The following is a 19,823-nucleotide window of genomic DNA, read 5'->3' as shown; positions in this document are numbered from 1 at the left end:
GTAAGTAGGAACAACCAGACTGTGTCCCAGGAGAAGGCCATCAACATCCACTGGCTCTCTGTTTCTCTGTCTCTCTCCCCTCTGCATCTCCCACACCGCTGGGGCAGGAGGACCCTCGTGTCAAGAAGGAGAAAGAAGCAGTGACTTGGATGAAAGCACGAGCTCTCACAGCTTTCATCCATTAACTAATCATTCCTCCTGCACAGCACATGTGCCAATTCATCATAGGTGATCAATACCTTCCTTGAGGCCCCAGGATGATGAACATCTCTGCTGATATTCAAATGACCTTGAGAGAACAGTGACAGCTCCCTCAGGCACAGGTCAAAAAGCCAAGACTGAAGTATCATGTAAGATGATACATGGTCCCCAAAATCTCTCTCGAAGGCACAGAGAAATGTTTTTGGCTAAAAAGCTTCTCCAGAACCACGAAGGAAAATTTTAAGTCATGCAGACACTGGAAGATGATGCTGGACCAAGAAGACCTGGATTTTGTGTGCCAGGCCGGAGCAGAAGGCTGTGACAGCCGCCTGCAAAAGGGCAATGAGGTTCCTATCCTGTGCTCTTGCTCTGGGCTTAGGGTCAATCCACAGCATCTCTGTGTAGAATTAAGATGGAACCTCCTTTCTTCACAGAGACCAAGAGTTGATGTACTCCTGTGTGGCTCCTTTCTCAACTGCAGTCCTTTGCTCAACCCCTAAGGCCATTATCTGTGGCAGGGAAGGGATCAACTCTCTCCCTCTCCAAATCACTGTTCAATCTCACCAACCCAGCAGATCCCAGGAGCTGACACCCTCCTGTGTGAGGAACTACTGTCTTCAGCTACAGCTTTCCCCTCTGCCCATATCCAGCCATGCCAGCAGGAAAATAAACCCCAGTCCCGCTCCATGTGCACTGCAAACCAGGGCTGCCCATGGACTACATATAACATGTAGGTTTTATTTTTCTCAGAAGAGGAAAAGAAAGATAACCATAGATAACTAAACCTTCACAAAACTGAAAAGCAATTCTTTAAGACAGCTGTTTGTCCTGAAGAGCTCCTCATTTTGCCCCAAAAGTAATTGAAATAAATGCTGAGAACTGGAAAAGCTCCTACAGTAGTTGTTTGCGTGATTTAGGTTAAAAATAATTGCTGTCCAGGCTTATCTGCCTGACATAAGTAATTAGATCACAGAGTACTTATAAGCTGCCATTTCCTATGAGCATATTTTAACATGGCCTTTATCGTTTGACCTTTATATCTGCAGAGGCTTCATCCGCTCCCTGCTGCTGTGATGGATTTATTTTTGAAGATTGGGCTCAGGCTTGCCAGTCCTCGGGCGAGGATGAGGCACAGGACACAGATTACAGCCCCAGCAGCTTCTGCAGGTTGGAGGAGAGAGCCTCTCTTTATGTGGAGATGTGCCAGACCTAGACCCTGCTGCAGCTCTACCAAAATTAATCTCCACGGTTACATTTATTGTTTGCACCAAGAGAAAGGGCACTAGAAGGGGTTGGGGAGTGTATAACTGGGGGAACATGGAAATACACCACTGAAAGGGAATGATTCTTATCATATGAGATACAGTAATATATCTCATATATTCATACTTTCAAAAAAAAACATTCATACATTTTCCCCCCAGAAATGGAGAAGTGTGGTGATCCCGTCTCATACATCCCAAAACCAGATGTGCTTCCTGACTCAGGGGTGAAGCAGTTCCCCGACTCTCAAAGCTCAGAGAAGGCCAAAAGCAAAATGCTAAGAAGAAAAGAACCCAAGAGAATAGATCACTGTCACTACTTTTAGTCACAAAGACAGCTACAGAGAGACACCAATCCTATGCACAACAAAACTTACAGCTATAGAGCAGGATTTGAATCCTCCACAGCTGAACAGCTCTGAATAAATAAGAAGAACCCAATCAAATTTAACACAACATCAACTATTTTCTTTCCAGTTTTACAAAGCCCAGACTTGGGTAGGTTCTCTCTTTCCATCAGCATCCCTTGAGAAGCAACCTGACTTTGCTGCAGTTGTCACATTTGTAAAATAAGAGATTTCATTTTTACACCTCACTCAATTTTATGTAATATAATTTCCTTCTAAAAGACATTTTCAAGCTTCCCTCACAACTGATGGATATGGTTTTCTTTCATTGTCCAAACTTCCTTAATGACATAAAGACCCTAAATTTGAAGGGATTTAATGTTTGCAGAGTCTTTTAATATCTTCATGGATGGCAATCTCATCCTTGTTTTCACACAGATGAAGTGAGACCAGAGTTATTTTGGGAGAACACACAAACAGAGATTGCCTTCCTTAGGGGACCAGGCTGAGAACCCTCGAAGCTGCCAGTCAGGCATTCTTCCTGCTGAGTTTCAAATTATGAAGCAGAACAATAATGCTGAGTCTCACCTCCATCTGGCAATGGTGGGATCTCTCCTATCCACATCTTCTAGCACTTCACACCTTTGGAGCAGGTGGAAAAGCCAACAGGATAGTTCATCCCTTGCCACTTGGTAGAACATGATGTGGATTGAAAAGATGCTGTACCACCCATTCAACCATTGCTCCCTTCCCACCACATCTCGAGCAAGCCCCCAGTCCATTTGCTGTGGTTTCCTGCTGGTAGCATGAGGTGGATTTGAGCAGATGGGAAGAACCATCAGTCCCATATAAAAGCCAGGGCTTTCAGAAGCTGCACAGATGGGAACAGCTGCTGCAAACCAGAGCTGTTTCCCATCAGGTAGGCAACGACAAAGGTCCCTTCCACGTTCCACAGAAGTTTGTCTCATCTGTGAGTTTGTCTGTTTTAAGGGGAGGCAGAATATCTCTTAATAGGATTTCAGGACTGGTTTATCTATCAAGGACAAAATCCCACAATGAGACAACATCACTGAGAGATTATCCTGTATTCTCTGAAGGAGAGAGCACAAGATTATCCTGAAATGAGGCTTGTTTCTGTTGAGGTAATGAGAGATAATTAGTAACCCCCTTTGCTTAGCTGGGTGACCCAGAGAGCTCTCCCAAAGTAGAAAAGCAGCAGTATTTCCAAAGGGAAGAGATCCAAGGTCTGATGTGGACTCAATCTGAAAGAAAAACTTCTGGAAAGGATCAGGGCAAGGCCATGAATTTATGAAGTAGTTGTTCGGCTGACTCTAATTTTTAAAGCATTATTATCCTTTTAGCAGGGCTGTCGGGTAGATGGAAGCCAGAGCCACTGTGATGAAGAGCAGCTGAACAGTGATTTGCAGCAATTCCTCCTGCCTTCCACACTTTTTTTTCTGCAAAGCAGCAAGCCAAATTGCTTGTAACCAGCTTACTGCAGCCTGAAATGCTGCAAAAAGGGAAATTTCTGGGCTGGTGGTGTGAGGAAGGAAGAGGGAGAATGAAAAAGGAAGAGAAACACCAATGGCATGTCCTGAGATCGACTGGCATTCCAGAGGCCTAAGCCAGACAGGTGTCAGAAACATTTACTTTGAGATCTTGGAGATTCTTTCTAGACTGACCCAAACAGGGCAAACCACAGAGCCATTTCTGCAGATTTAAATGCATTTTGTGTGTCCTTGCAGCAAATCTTTATCTTGCTCACAGATGTATCATCTGCATTTCTCCAACAAAAGCATCCTCCCATTGGATTCAGCACCCCTCTAACCTTCCAGGTGCTCAAAAGCCACCTTTTAAGTAATGCAATCAAAGCAATCCAGCTAAAAGCCTTTCTTCTGGCCTAGACTGACATGAATTGTTCCTAATAAAGCTAAAGCTCTGTGGGACAACTAATGGGTGCTTATTAGTACAGGCAATGGACTATTCAATCACCCATATAGAGGAACTAATGGGAATTGATGGCCAAAATACAGGATAAGGATTTACCTCTATATAAACAGATGATAGGATGATGATCTGATTAATGTTAAGTATCAATGGGGAAAGGTCATACCTGGCTAATAAAGAGATAAACAAAATATGTGAAAAAATTGCATCATTGGGTCCCTGGGGAGGTTTAATATTATTGCTGGTATTAGGTGGGTTTCCAGAGATGTTCACCTTTCCAAACAGCACTGGTTTGGGAGCAAGTTAGAAGATGGTGTAACCCAGACAATGCAAGAAAGCAGCTGGAAAACCTCTGGATGAACCTTTGCACTCAGTAAGAGTAGGCTTAGATTAGATATTAGAAAGAAATTTTAACCTGTGAGGGTGGGATGGCACCAGCATAGACTGCCCAGGGAAGTTGTGGATGCCCCATCCCTGGAAGTGTTTAAGGCCAAGGTGGAGGGAGCTCTGAGCAATCTGTTCTAGAGGAAAGTGTCCCTGCCCATGGCAGGGGAGTTGGAATTATGTTATCATTAAGGTCCCTTCCAACCCAAACTATTCTAAGATTCTATGGTCCTCTTTTTTTTAAACCATCTTGTATACAATCCTACCTTTTCCTGCTTCATCTCCTCCCTTCAGCAAACACTTCCCGAGATTTTTCTAAAACCCAAAAAGACTTTCATACCTTTGCCCTAGAGCTGATGGAGGAATGGTGTGATTTGCTGAGCTGAGGGAAGGGCATGGTCACCTCTGGGGCTTTTAAGTCACTCTTCCCTGCACCAAAGCATTCCTTGATTTCCATCCTCCTATTTCCCTCCCTTTGAAAGGCCTCTGACCGGATCACAGATGGCAATTCCTATGTGACAGATCCTAATGTCATTATTGATGACAAACCAGATGTCCAGGGAGACATAATGCTCCTTTTAATCCAAAATTCATCAAGAGCCTCACCTTTGTAGTTTAGGGTGAGTGCAAAGGTATCTTCATTGGAAGAGGTTGAGGCCACACATTTTTTTTCCTCTCACCTCAGTTTTCCTTTGCACAGCATGGCTGGAAGTGACTAAACCAGACACCAAAGGCATCCTGTTCTCAAGAACAGGATCATTAAAATGCTACAAAAATCTCTCTTGAACTTTACAGGGGCCTGGGAAGGGACGTGATGGATGTGATAGAGTGTGTTATGAACCTCAAGCCACTGGATTAAAAGGGAATGACATGGGATCAGCATAAGAAGAAGATGCAGTGTGGACCACAGCTACTTAGCAGCAGGTAAAACACCACAGGTGACTTGTTCCCACTTACATTTTAAAACAAGAGCTCTTGTGCTCGTTATCTCTCTTGGAGACAGAGGAAAAAATCCCAACAAGCCTTTGTGGCAGTGAAGACAAAGCTTTGCTCAGTAGGAGATGTTCTATACAGCATAATGTATGCCAGGAGCAATCCTGGTGTTTTATGGGCCTGCTTAGTGTGAAGTGCAAAACAGGCTTGCGGCTGAGACTGCATTATTCATGGGGGACCTTAAATATTTCAGTGTGAGGCTGAGGTAGGGAACAATTTTACAATAGCGTATTGTCCCCTTTCTTCCCCAAAAATCATTGTGTTTAAGAAGGCAAGCAGGGACTCTTTCCCTTTCAGTCTGTGCCATGCACTGACACATCCCAGGGAAAAGCAGGGTAGCAGTGAGGCAAACCCCACAGTCCCTCCAAGGGAGGGGGAATTGTCCCATCGTCTCCTAGCTCCCAAGGAAATATCAGCTCTGTCTTCAGAAAAGGAACAACTCAGCACCTGACATACATTTTTAGAGATGATTCACCAGTTCTGTGCATGAAGGGACACATCAGCAGGTAGGTGTGCAGACAGTGAAAGTTTCTGGCAGTTTTTCCCCTTCAAAGCAGCAGAATTATTTCCACACCATTCTCCTGTGTATGACTTGCTTGATCAGAAGCAATGGCTGGTTTGCAGCAGGGCAGTGGGAATAACGCGAAATTGCAATGTTTGGGGAAATGGGGTCAGAGCAGCGGAGGGCAGAGGAGGTGAGGAGGCAGAGCTGCCTCTGTGCAGATCCGCTGCTGCCATCAGCCGGCAACTGGAATCCAGCACAGGGCCTCTCCCTGGGACAAGAGCTAAAGCAGACACAACACACACTACTTGCACCGAGCCCCTCCTTGGCTGTTTTCACTGAGAAGAGGCATCCTTAGGCTCAAAAAAGAGCAACGCAGAAAATGGGATGCTCAAAGGGGAAAGCTGGAACTCTCCTGGCAAAATTTTCCTTTAAATGCCACTTTATCCTCTCCAAAGCCATGGAGGTGAGAGTCACAGAAGGTTAAGGACAAGCCTCACTGCATCCCAGGCTGGGACTCAGTGAAGTCAGATCACTCTGGCAGCTCCTTATGTACTGTTCACACAGTGCTGAATTTGGACCAGAGCTTCAGGGTCCAGCCCCCTTGCAGACAGCCTGGGTCTTGCTATTTATCCCTACAGATCTAGCCTCTTGTTGAGACTCTTGAGCAGAGTTAGGCTTGGCCAAACTTCAGATAACCAGTTAATTCAGATAACAGAATTCTGGCCAGAGCTACATGAGATTCCAAATCTTTCTCACTTCTGTTTCCTTTCCTGCAAAGATAAAGCTTGGCAGCTGTCTCTTGCACAAGATAAAACAGAACCAGTTCCCCACATCTGACACAGCTGAAGCGCAATAAAATCCCTGTTTCTGCTCTTTTTGGAACCATCAGAAAGAAATTCAAGTGACTTCCCTGACAGTGAGAAATCCTGGTATTTCAGTTCTGATGTTTAAACTCATCCATGTTCCTTCTCAGCTTAGATCAAGGTTCATAGCCAGAAATTCACATTCCATAGCCCCAAAACCTTATGGTAGTCTACTTTATCAGTTTATTTGTGACCTGTTACATGTGTTGTGCTTCCTACGTGAGAAATTTGCATCCTGTTCCTTCCAAAATAAAGCTGCACAGCTCTTCCTTTGAAATCAGCCCTCCAAAGATGGGGAGACACAGGGCTCAAATATTTCTCAGGAAACCACCCTTTATTTGCAAAGAGATGTTGCTGCCTCCAGGACAGCTGCTGCACATGAAGACATCTCTTACTACAATGCTGATACGACCACTTTGCAGACTTCCCTTTTGTTTAGATTAACTAATAATTAACAGGTACAGCTGTTGCATTTTTTTTAGGAGATAGAGAACACAGAGATTGGTGTCAAAGACTGAGCACAACCTGCACACAAACCAAGCCAGAACACTCAGCTTTCTCCAGCAAGAACATTCCTGAGAGACAAATCCTGATGCAGCCCCTGCACTGCCCTGGGTATTCCCATGTAATTAATGTTCTTAGCAAAGCTGCAAAGCTCTTATTTGGGATGTGGGGAAGAAGCAACAGGTCCCCCCTTTGCAGACCCACACACCCCCTGTGCCATGACACAGGTGCAATGCAGACACTGGGAGTGCTGCCACCCCCAGCTCCTGACAGAACTGACCCAGAGCCTCACTCCTGACCTGGCTTGGATTGGAGTCCGTGACCTGGAGGTGAACTGCTCTATATCCCATCCAGTCTCCCACTGAGTTTATTTTCTGGTGTGGCAGATCAAAGACTGCTGTAAGGAGAAAATCTATCAAAGGCTCAGCACCCTAACATAGATCCAGCTCGCTTTTATGTTTACTTCCAACAAGCATACTCCTTCCTTTTGTTCAGCAATCACTTTAAAATGGACAATTATCAGATTTCCCTATTAATGGAAAAAGTCAGGCAATCATAAATCTTAAAACATTCTACTGTCTGCAAACTGCATGTAACGCATTATGGAAAAACCAATCTGTGGAGGAAAGCTATTACCAAGTGACCATGTCTTGGCTCAGCAGCTGGTTTTAATTTCAGCAGAGGATCCCCTCTGCTTCCCAGCATCCAGCAGCACTGCTCTTCCCTCTGCTTCCCTGTAAGCACTGCAAAACTACAGTGCTGGCCTCACACTACAGCAATTCAGTGCTGCAATCAACAAGGAGAACTTCTGCATCTAAGACAACTGCCAGCCCCTCACTGCACCCGCCTTGTCTTTCATCCCATCCAAGAACGGTTTGGGTTGGAAGGGACGTTAAATATCATCCTGTTCCACCCCACCCCACTGCCATGGACAGGAACACCTTTCAATAGACCACGTTTCATCCAATGTGTTTAGAAGAAGAGAAAAGTTATTTTACTTCCCCTATGCAGTGCCCTACACAAAGCTGAACCTGGTGGCACACTGCCTTTCATGTCCTGGTACCTCTCTTATGGCACAGAAAGCAAAAGAATAAGGGCACATGGACCCAAAGATACAGTTGGTCTTCTGGATAAAGCAGCAGAGTGTCATTCAGGAGTTCCCAGGTGGGATTCTGGTCCTCTCCATCATAAAGGGTTGGAATCCAAAGCAGCCATGAGGACAAATGAGTGTTTTACTACAGTTTACACGTGGCTTTGGATAAATTGCTTAACCATGCTTGGTTCCCATTCCCTGTGCTAGCTGGGATACTCCTGCCCAGTTTACTGGGATGTTTCATGAACTATTTGGTATTTGGGAAGCTCTTAAATTCATGTAACTCACATGTAACAATGAAATGTGATCCTGCTTTTAGGTCAGAACAACAATAATTCAGAATGAAGCACATTTTGTTTTGATTTTCCTAAGACTGTCTGAATTCACTGAGACAAATGACAAAGAAATATGATTCACCATATTCATGACTACTTCCAAAATGCTTTACTTTAATCTAAGCAATTGGAAAAACGTTAAAGGCAAAACTGCTTTACCCAGCTGACTTAAAAAGGTTGTTTCATTCCACATTTCTGTTTTCAATAAACATCCCAGGATAAAAACATCCCCTGCAGCAGATCTATGCAAAGGACAAAAAGGCGTTAAATCCAAAGTGGGGGTGGGTGAAAGAGATAAATAGTTTACTCCTATTATCTTTACCATATGTTCTATTCCAACTGGATACACATAAACAGCATGCAATCTTCAAGCTCAGCTTTAGACTCTTTGAAGTGACCTGACCATACTACTGATTTATTTCAAACTAACCTTTCTCTTTGAACCTTAGGTCAAGGTTAATTCTATAATAAAACATACCTTATACAGCTGGCTGTTCCAGTGGTGCTAGCAAGGAACGAGGCCCTCAGTCATAAGCATTTGTTTCACTGAGTGGGGTATTGTATTTCTATTTTCCCTTCCCTGTATTAATTTCCTTCACAGACCCTAGTTAAGGGGGAATAAAAACCTCTTTTCCGGTCCATGAGATCAATTTTAAACACACTGGAATTAAATGAAGACATTTAAGCCACATTTCTCTGCTGAAATGCATCTACCAACACCAGAAACTATTTTTATTACAGTCTACGTTTAATAATCAGATCTTCAATTTCACAAGAAGCCACACAGCTATGTTATTCAAATTCCTGCACTGGCAACGACCCTTTCAGTATCTTTTACAAAACCATCTCTGCACTGAATCACAGCAAATCACCAAGGATAGCTTTTCTAGCCAAGAAAATAAAATGGGAAAAGAGAATCATGTTTGAAGGGCCCTTCTAAAAAAAAACCAAAGGAGAGCTCCTTGCCAATGCTCCAGCCAGTCTTGCCTGCCTGTAGATATTGAAACACGCCAAGCAGGGGTGCAAAGGTGTGGGAGAAAGCTTGGAATGTGGGATGTGGTCACTAAGAAATGCTGAGGTGCACAACACATCGCTCATCGGGCTGTTTTTCAGAGGACTGGAAATATGCTTTTGAATTTCAACCTCCAGCCCATGGCAAACACTCACAGCACTTAATTAAAAAGCAGCAACACCAAAGCTAAACCACAGCCGTTCCATATTTCTCCCGACTCCAGAGCCTTGCCACCACAGTGCCTCTTGGAGCCATCGGGAGAGGAATGAGTAGAAACCTCTGTTTGGGTTTGGGGTTTCTGCAAGGCACAGGCTGGAAAACCATATCTGCTGCAGCTAACCCTGAGGGGAATTGTGCTTCCCCTCCAAAGGAACGATGATGTTATCCAAGCTTATCCTCCCACATTTTGCAGGCCTGAGTTTAGAGCGGCTGATGTTCAGGATCACCAGCGCACCAAGGGGCACATCCCCTAAAACAGCCCCAAAAGCTTTCAGCACTTCACCTCTGGCTTAGGGACAGCTCTGTAAAACAGGGTTTAGCCCAGTGTTAAATGTGTTTGAGCAGGCAGCACTCTCAGGCAACATCAATACAGCAAACTTGTTATCTCATCAGTATCTGTCATTGCCAAACGCAGCTGAGCTTGCCGTAATGGGAGCACCATCCATTTGGAATCCCAAAGGTAGGCATCAGTTTTGGATCAATGCTCTCAGAATCTCCATTAACTGTTAAAGTGCCAGTGATGTTTTAGATCTATTTTGGGTTCATTTCTTTAAACCATAACAAGGCCACAGAAGGTCTTTCACTGCATTTTGACTCTCTTACAGTAATAAAGTGGTGGCACGGGAAGCCCAGCATCCCCAGAACTGATGCTCCAAGGAAAACCTTTCCCCTCCAGCTCTCCATTCCCATTTCACCACACTGTCTTTCTCTTCCAGCTTCTCCTCAGGGACTATTGCCTATTCCCACTCCTTAATCACATGCCAGGATGCCCCACTTCCAACAGCAGGGCCCCAGCTGGCAGTGCCCCGCATGTCCTGCTCTTGACTCCATGCTCTGTCCCAAAAGCACACCCCTGGGCATGCTGTGAGGTAAAAAGATGCAGCATGCAGAAATTCCCAAACAAGAGATACACCTTTTGCTACATGGACTGTCTTTACCTGTCCCACACATATCAAGAGCAATACTCCCCCTTTTCTTTAACAGAGGAATTGGTATCTTAAATGAGGGCACTGGAATTCTATCAGTTCAAAAGCTCAAAATAGCAATGTAAAATTCCACCCAAACGCATTGAAAGAGACATCTCTACCATTTTCTAAACTTCTTCAAAAGGCACAAAAAAATATTATATCTAATGATTTAGTAGTGAATGAAATCAGCCAATTAGACAGCCAAGGACTGATTTTTCAAAAGGACCACACAGAACAACTTAATATCATGGGAGATAATAAACATGTCCTGAGCTGGATCACTGAATGGTGTTGCTAACAGCCTGTCAGAGATATCAGATATTTACAGCAGAATAAGGCACCACATCAGATAAAGTACAATACATCCTCTCAAGGATATAGAAATATGGAAAGGAATCACTCTAGCTGCATTTCAAGTCTGGGTAATTTCCATAACTCCTGAGAAAAGGTTTTGTGTGATGCTAGTTCTCTTCTTAAGGCACCCATCCATGCTGCTGGCATGTGGGAGACCCTCTGGAGCAAGAGGGTCAAAAAATAGCACAGACCTCACAGACTGGACAATGTTTTAAAGATAAAAATATGTACAGATATCTACTAAATTCAGTAATGTAAACTAAACCTTTAAAATAATTTTGTCTACATGTTGCCATTAAATATGTCAGACCCAAGCAAGTATTTGTACTGTCCTAGAAATGATGGCTTCCTGTTAGAGACTTTTTGATGCAGCTGCTATGGAAAAGTGCTTTTTTGGATAAACTAGTAAAAAGCAAGTAAACAAAGCTACAACTCAATTCAATTATATATATCACTGTGAAATATCTTACAATTGTGCTATAATCTATCTGGTTCTATACAAAATTTTGAAATCTCCTCATTATTAAGTGTATCCACAATTATGAAAAACTTCAAGTTCAAGCCATTCAAGTGGATAGTTAAGAATAGGAATTCTGCACTTCAGAATCAAGTTCTTTTTTTTTTGGGGTTTTTTTTTTTGGGGTTTTTTTTTTTTTTTTTGCTTTGATACCAGTTTGGCCTTAGACACGATATAACACAGCTGGTGTTCCTGTTCAAGAAAGCTACAAACTGCAGCTCCAGCTATTTCTGGAGATCCAGCTATGAGATGAGAGCCCAGTAACAGGTATTCACAACTGACCTTAGCATTTTCCTGAGCATCTGTGCATGCCTGTATCAGTTACTTCATGGGTATGTGCAATATCCCTCCTGAATGAAGAAACCAATAAAGGTGTTAGAAGACATCAAATATTGATACACATTTCCAAAATTTTACTCAGGACACCAAAAGTATTTTGGGCTGAGGAGGCTTCCACCCTGATGATGGGGATTTCTAAGACACTTTGGGACTGAAAAGATGCTTTGCAGCACTAGCACCACACCAGCATTCCAGGGAGGAACACTGAGCCTCAATTTCAAGCAACATAGGGAATGCAACCTGATGAAGAGGTTCAATGAAAAAGTGAATTTCTCTCCGTTAATCCTGCAATTACAGCCTGCAGAGATGACTCAAACAAACCAGGATTCTTCCTTGAGACTACAAATTTGGATGATAAAGGGAATGACATCTACATGTTTTTAACTTGTCTGTTAAAATTAGAGCTGCATAAAACCAAATTTGACACAAAAAGCAGTCTTCTTGGATGACCCTTCTGGTTAATCTGCTGTTTCACATGGATGCAAACTCCCAAGATGGTGTCCCCCTCTATGTCCTTCCTTCCCCCATGGGCCATGGATCTGACTTGGTCTGTATCTGAGGTAAAGGTGACATTTTTCCCCCCAACCCGCAACCCCTTCTAGTGTCTAAGAGGAAGATGCAATTGCTCCCTTTACCCCCTCCAGGTCACTACCTGAGAAGGAGGTGCTGTTGTACTCTGTGGGCCTCTCACAGTTTCCACCTGAAGAGAAAGCACCATTCTCCCATACCCCTGTCCCAGTCTTTACCTGTGAGGGTGATGCCATTTTCCCCTGTACCCCTCTTCCCAATCTCTACCTGAGGGCAAAGTGCCACTGCTGTCTATACCCCTCTCCTGGTCACCCCCTGAGGGGAAGATGCCATGGCCCACTCTACCCATCTCTTCATCAACATTTGAGGGGATGGCGCCATTTTCCCACCGCACCTCTCTCACAGTCTCACCCTGAGGGGAAAGCACCACTTTCTCCTCACACTCTTCTTCAGGTCATTACCTGAGGAAAAGGCGCCATTCTCTTTCGTACCCCTCTTCCGATCTCTGCCTGAGGGGAAGGCGTTATTCCTCACGCACCTTCTCCCGGTCTTTGCCTGAGGGGAAGGCGTTATTCCTCAGAACCTTCTCCCGGTCTCTGCCTGAGGGGAAGATGGCACTGCCCCCCTGAACCGCTGTCCCAGTCTCTGCCTGAGGGGAAAGCGCTGTTCCTCAGAACCTTCTCCCGGTCTCTGCCTGAGAGGAAGATGCCACTGCCCCCCCGAACCGCTGTCCCAGTCTATGCCTGAGGGGAAAGCGCTGTTCCTCACGAACCTTCTCCCGGTCTCTGCCTGAGGGGAAGATGGCACTGCCCCCTGACCGCTGTCCCAGTCTCTGCCTGAGGGGAAGGCGCTATTCCTCAGAACCTTCTCCCGGTCTCTGCCTGAGGGGAAGGCGTTATTCCTCAGAACCTTCTCCCGGTCTCTGCCTGAGGGGAAGGCGTTATTCCTCAGAACCTTCTCCCGGTCTCTGCCTGAGGGGAAGATGGCACTGCCCCCTGAACCGCTGTCCCAGTCTCTGCCTGAGGGGAAAGCGCTGTTCCTCACGCACCTTCTCCCGGTCTCTGCCTGAGGGGAAGATGGCACTGCCCCCTGAACCGCTGTCCCAGTCTCTGCCTGAGGGGAAAGCGCTGTTCCTCATGAACCTTCTCCCGGTCTCCGCCTGAGGGGAAGATGGCACTGCCCCCTGAACCGCTGTCCCAGTCTCTGAGGAGAAGAAGCCACTGCCCCCTGAACGCCGCTCTGCCTGAGGGGAAGATGCCACTGTCCTCTGTAATCGTCTCCGGTCCCTACCAAGACGAAGGCGCCATTCCCCTGTAGGGTTGGTGTCCCTCAGGGGGTCCCTCCGACCTTCCACCCCGTCCCCATGTAACGGGCACAACCGCCGGCCGCCCCCCCCCCGGCGGCGCAGGGACCGAGCGCCGCAGCGGGGCGGGGCGGGCGGAGGCGGCTGCGGGGCGGGGCGGCCACGCCGCGGCCCCGGCGGCGGAAGGGGCGACGCCGGCAGGGCGGGCACTGCCGCCTTGTCGGAGCGGCCGGCGCTCGGCAGCCCCCGCCGGGCATGTCAGCGCCGGGCCCCGGCCCCGGCGGGGAGGCCCCGGGCGCCAGGGAGGCGGTGCGGCGGGACCCGCTGGCCGCCGACCTGCGGTGCAGCCTGTTCGCCGCCGCGCTGCAGAGCTACAAGCGCGACTCGGCGCTGAGGCCCTTCCCGGGCCGCTACGCCAGCGGCGACACCAAGGACTTCGAGGGGCTGGTGAGTGCCGGGGGCCGGGCCGGGCAGCTGCCCGCGGCACCTCCCGCCATGGGGAGCACGGGCTGCCGGCAGAGGGGAGAGCAGCGGATAAAGCAGGATGAAGGGTTTATCCACTCAAGAAATCCAGGTTTAAAAGAGTATCTGGGATTCTGACCGATAAGCCTGGAAACGCCCAGATCCGGTGTGGACAGCGCGTGAAGTAACAAGCGATAGGTAACAGGTAGTGAGACGACAGGACGAGAGGAAGCGACCTCAAGCTGCTCAAGATTGTGTATTCTGGAACATTTCTACCCTGAAAGGGTGGTTAGAAATGCTAACCAGGCTGCCCAGGGAAGGAATCACCATCCCTGGAGGTGTTCAGAAAACATGGAGATGTGGCACTTGGGGTCATGGTTTAGCGGTGGGCTTGGCAAAGTTACCTTAAGGGTGGGACTCAGTCTCAGACATGTTTTCCAGTCTTGATGTTTCTAATGTTCTGTGAATTGTTATGAGAGCTTGCCAACATTAAATTCAAATTCATATTGAAGGATTTGCGTATTACATGGTCTGAACACCCCCATGTCGGTTCCACTGCACACAGTGCCCTGTCACAGCTTGTTTTCTCTCGGGAGTGTGTCTGAATGTTCCTGTACAAACCCTGCAGATACTGTTGGTAAATATCACTGTTTGTAACTTGCCTGGTATTTGCGTTCAGAGCACTTTGTCAAACTTCCCCACAAACTTGAAACAAGTGTTTATATCTCAGAACAAAACCTGTTTTTCAGTTTGTTGGGGTGAAATATTGTTTTGTTTTCACTAGAGGTCCCTGTTTAATCGCAGTGGCACTAAGGAGCTTGTGCTAAATGCCTCTGTTGTTAGCTTGCAGATACCAAGGCTCTGCCAAGCCTGAAAGAGCTTCTGGGGTCTGTTCCAAATACAGATAAAAGGACCTGGGACCTGTTTAGTTGGATTCTATCGTCTAAAGTCTTCATGATACAAAGTATTAAGAAACAGGAGGTAAGTTTTGAATTCTGAAAATCTTAATTAGAATTTGGTTTTTGAGTCAAACTTGCACTTCAGAGAATATTTCCTCCTGCCAGAATTAAGTTGGTTTTTGTGAGAGCTTGACAGCTGAACATAAATCCATTCTTCTCTGTATATAGAGAGGGGTGTTTTTAAGTACATTTTCAGGAACACTGGTTGGAAGAAATAGTTACCAGTGTCAGTAGTTGATGATGGGCAGGGATTGTATTTGGTTACTGCAGTTAACATAACATGTACATGCACGGTTTAGTCTGAGAAAGTCCAGTTTGGCTGTCATGGAGCTGGGTCCTGCTTGTCATTGAGAAAGACAGCTCTTGTGTTCTGCCCCAAAAAGGGAAAGGTTCAGAGCCACTGAGGCACTTCTGTAACAGGGATCAGAATAGTTGTAGAGATTAGCAGCAAGCTGAAAACAACTTCTGTTTTCATGGTTTTTTCTCTTGCAAGATCAGCTGATGAATATATTGTCTTAGTAGCCAAAGTAGAATTGGGATATTGTCCTCGCATCATAAATTAATTCATAATTATAATTCAGGTTTGGGTTTTTTTCTGGAGAGAAGATTTAGGATTTAACTTAGATAGCAAGAAACTGGCAGGATTTTTTACTGTGCACTTACTCCTCCTGAATTGTGACAGTGTAGAATTCTAACACAGAAAAGCATAATCAGAATACATTAAACAGTATGCAAGGACGGGAAGCAGAATTTCCAGTGAGTAATCTAACCACATAAACCAACATTGATATTCCTTCCTGTTTTTAAGTACAAGAAGATCCAAGAACTCACAGGGATGTCTGGGGCTGCGGTTCCTGCTCCAGACTACCTCTTTGAGATCGTGTACTGCGATCAAATGAACACCAAGTTTGCTGAGACCAAGGGAGAGCGGGACCTTATCTACGCCTTCCATGGGAGCCGCCTGGAGAACTTCCATTCCATCCTGCACCACGGCCTGCACTGCCACTTGAACAGGGTGAGGCTCCTGCCATTGACACCATCTTCCTTTGCTCACTTGCAGCTGGGGACATGTTTAAAAATAGGCCCAGATTCCTTTCAGGGTATGAAATGTGCTGATGCTCTTGTATTGCTGTGTTCATTTTAGTGTAGGCCTTTGTGGACGGCTGTGTTGGATTTTCTAGTGCAGCCTGAGGGCAAAAACTGGAAGTGGCATGAAACACTTTTCACCAGCGTGACAAATTATGACTGTCCTTTGCTTCTTTATAAGGAGGTATAATTCCTCTGAAAATCCTGGCCTGTCTGACAGCCTGCAGCTGGGAAGTGCCTGTCTACAGAGACAGAGGATCATGGAGAGTTTCTGCCTGGCCTTGTGTTTAGATCAGCAAAGTTTCAGGTGCTACTTGCCAGTGGAGCCTTCTTAAAATGGTCTGGTTTAGGGAGCATCCCATATGATTTGCACATCTTCTGATTTCAGGGGAAGGGAAGTTGAGACTCTTGGCTTTTTGTGTCAGCTGTGAGGCAGCTTTGGCACAGCACCTGCTTGACATTCCAGTCAACCTGGACTATGTTTTTTCCCCACATTCTCAATGAGCAGTGGTTTACTGGGTACAATGGACTTACTGGAGTAATAATTTTAGCCAGTGTGGCAAATTGAAAAGTTCTTTCCTCTTTTCTAGTAAAGCATGGATTTAAATGAAGTAAAGCCTTGCCTTGTTTGGGGAGTTTGGATTATTTGAATGACGACAGTCTCAATAAATTGATGAAATGTCTTTTAACAGCGGTGCAGTCATGTTGATGTAAAATACTTTTGCTGGCAAACTAACTCCAAATCCGGGAAAGCATGAATCTGTCCACACCAAGTGCTCTGCCAAGCAGCTAATTTGAGGGATGGGAGAGGGCAGCAGCCCCACCCCAGGGAAGTTGTGCCAGGACAAAAACAGTGCATGGACCAGGCCCAGCATGGGTCAGAAAGGCCTTTCGTAATTTACCTTCAGGAGCAAAACTGCCAGTCTGAAAGGAAAGATCACTTGTATGTTGTTTGAGGTTTGCGGTACATGATTTTAGGGTAGGTTTCTGCTCTGTTTCAGACATCCCTGTTTGGTGAAGGCACCTATCTGACCAGTGACCTGAGCCTGGCTCTGCTGTACAGCCCTCATGGTCTCGGCTGGCAGCGAAGTGGTCTGGGCTCTGTCCTCAGCTGTGTGGCTGTTTGTGAGATCATTGACCACCCAGATGTAAAGTGCCAGGTGAAAAAGAAAGATAAGTCTATCACAGTAATAACTGTGTATTAGTTATATCTGTCCTTCATGTTGTTTTTCTTTTCCTGTTAATATCAGTGGCTTCTTGAGCGCTGGATGGGAGAGTTACCTCCTTGTCACCCTGGTCTGGGCCATAATGTCACCCATACCAAGGATGACTAGGAGTGGTATAGCCTCAAGCAAACTTCTCACTCTATTCTTGGATGCTGAGGGATTCAGGGGAATACCAAGACTAGATTTTTGGTTATCTCATTCCCATTCTTCTGGGGGGTGTGTATGGGGGTGTTGGTTGTTTACTTTTTTACAGTTACTTGAAGTTCTGCATCTTTTTTTCTTTTCCCAATTCAGATTCCGAAGAAATAGACAGAAAAAGAGCAAGAGTGAAAAATAGCGAAGGGGGAGACGTACCACAGAAATACTTTGTTGTCACAAACAACCAGCTTTTACGAGTTAAATACTTGCTAGTGTATTCACAGAAGCAGCATAGGAGGTAAGAGTTCAGCTGTCTAGAGGGATAAGCTACTACAGCCAGATAAACACATCTCATTGCTGAAAAAAAAAACAAACCAGGAAACAGCCAAGAAAGATACACTGCACTGCCAGAATTTGATGTAGCCTATTTCCTATGGAAATAAGTCTCTCACCATTATGTTGCCTCTGTCTTGCTCTTTGACATTCCCAGGCTCAGCTAAATTTACTTTTTTACCAGACAGACCTCTAAGCACTTAGAGTCTTTGAGAGGTCTAAGTATCTGTTTGTGGCAGGAAACCAAGAGTGGATGTCTGGTGAGTGCATCTCTTAAAACTGCCTCAGTTTTAATCTGCCCTTATCTATCCTAAGTGGCAGTGTTCACTCAGCTACTCAACACATGTCTACAGGCCAGGCACCTACAGCTCCAGACCACAGGGAAAGGTGTGAACATGGGGAGAAAATACAGGATTGTGCATGGAGACTTAAGAAAAAGGGATGTGGTAAAAAAATCAGGCTTCATTATTTATAGGGATTGTGGAACAACTTTCTGTTTTTATGGATTTGCTTAAAATAATGAAGCCTGAAGTATTTTTTGCCAAGGCATTTGTGCATTTCTGACAAATTCATGCCCTTTTCCCCTTTCAGGCCTTCTCCTGAATCTTCCTGGTTGTACACCCATCGTTTTGCTGTATTGATGATGCTGTACCTGCTGTTGCTGATAGTGATAGGTGCCAGCAACTCACCAACCTTCATCTACTACTGGCACAGAATGTTTGACTCGGAGAGATGAACCACCTGAGATGATAAACAGTTAATTTCACCATGTGCCTTAACAATAGCTGATCTGCAGTGCACTGCATCTATTCCAGAGCTCTGGAAATAAAGCTGCCCAGTTCTGTCACCAGTATATTAATCCTCATGGCATCTCTGCATTTATTCTTATTTCTGTGTTCCTGGGATTCATGAGGATGCCTAGTACAGCTGAAAAGGATCACAGTGGTGCAGCTCAGCATGAGCCAATCATTAAGGGTCCATGAAAAAAAGGTTATAAAAGATTAATGAAAACTAAGCATGGAAACACTCAGGTGTAACTTATTTTCTGTCAAGCTGAGGTGTGTTTGCAGAAGTTGGAAAGGAGGATTTTTCTGGATGTCAGGCAAAGCAACCTATTTGGAGTCTTATCAGTATGTTTTCAGAAATTGAATCTAATGATGTTTGGCATGTATCAATGCAGATGGAATTACTTTTAAACTTTTAAAACTAACTTTGGCCAGGAATTTTTATATTTGAGCATAATAATTGTAAGAAATAAAACCAAGAAGAAATAAAACAGCCGCCAAATGGAAGAACTTAAACGGTTTCTAGTATGTGTTTTTCCCCTCTGTAGAACATGGTTGTGTTTTAATCCCAGCTGGCAGCTAAGCACAAATCCAAAACAAAGTTACTGCACTGCTATGAGGAAAATTCATTGTATCCTAGACAAAACCAGCACAAACATCCACAAGGCTTGTGGTCTCAGCCATGATCTATCTTATCCTATCTTACTGTGCAGATTAGACAAACTCAGGGTTTTCAGCATCAATACTGAATAAGGATTGTTCTTACCAAACATGTGCAAGTTAGTAATGCAGCATACACAGGGCAATGCTCTCTCTCCTCTCTCCCTCTTGTCATTAGTGTTTGCAAAACACCCTACAACTGCCTGAAACAGAAAAAAGGAGGAAAGCACTGTCCTCTAATTAGTGACGGGGCATGGGATAACCCCATGAAGATCCAGGGATTCTAGGCAAGGAAAAGTCAGATAGGTGCCACAGTTCAGTCTCTCAGTCCAGCCTTTAGTAGATTTGATAAATGCAGATTTTCATTGCACAGTGAACCCTAACCACAAAAAAAACCCCAACTCATCACATATTTCCAGCAAATGAGTCTGTGATTACTACCTTACTCATTAAATATTTCAAAGAAAATCTCTTCTCTTTCTGATGTTGTTCTGGTACCT

General features: G+C 45.2%; 2 protein-coding genes across 3 annotated transcripts in view; one reads left to right on the top strand and one right to left on the bottom strand.

Moving 5' to 3' along the window:
• The window catches only part of LOC100221534 (gonadotropin-releasing hormone II receptor-like), a 49,419-nt gene that overhangs the window by 14,777 nt on the left and 14,819 nt on the right, over positions 1-19,823 (bottom strand). The gene's annotated exons all lie outside the window — the stretch shown is intronic.
• PARP16 (poly(ADP-ribose) polymerase family member 16) lies at positions 13,838-19,179 on the top strand. Its single transcript, XM_072933793.1, has 6 exons — positions 13,838-14,121; positions 14,980-15,117; positions 15,904-16,110; positions 17,183-17,356; positions 17,704-17,843; positions 18,470-19,179. Exons 1-6 carry the CDS (start codon positions 13,930-13,932, stop codon positions 18,612-18,614), a joined length of 996 nt encoding a protein of 331 aa, XP_072789894.1. The 5' UTR covers positions 13,838-13,929; the 3' UTR covers positions 18,615-19,179.

Source organism: Taeniopygia guttata, chromosome 10, assembly GCF_048771995.1.
Source record: "Taeniopygia guttata chromosome 10, bTaeGut7.mat, whole genome shotgun sequence".
Classification (NCBI taxonomy): Eukaryota; Metazoa; Chordata; class Aves; order Passeriformes; family Estrildidae; genus Taeniopygia; species Taeniopygia guttata.
The sequence above is the reverse complement of the archived record's forward strand: the minus strand, read 5'-3'. Positions and strand labels throughout refer to the sequence as shown.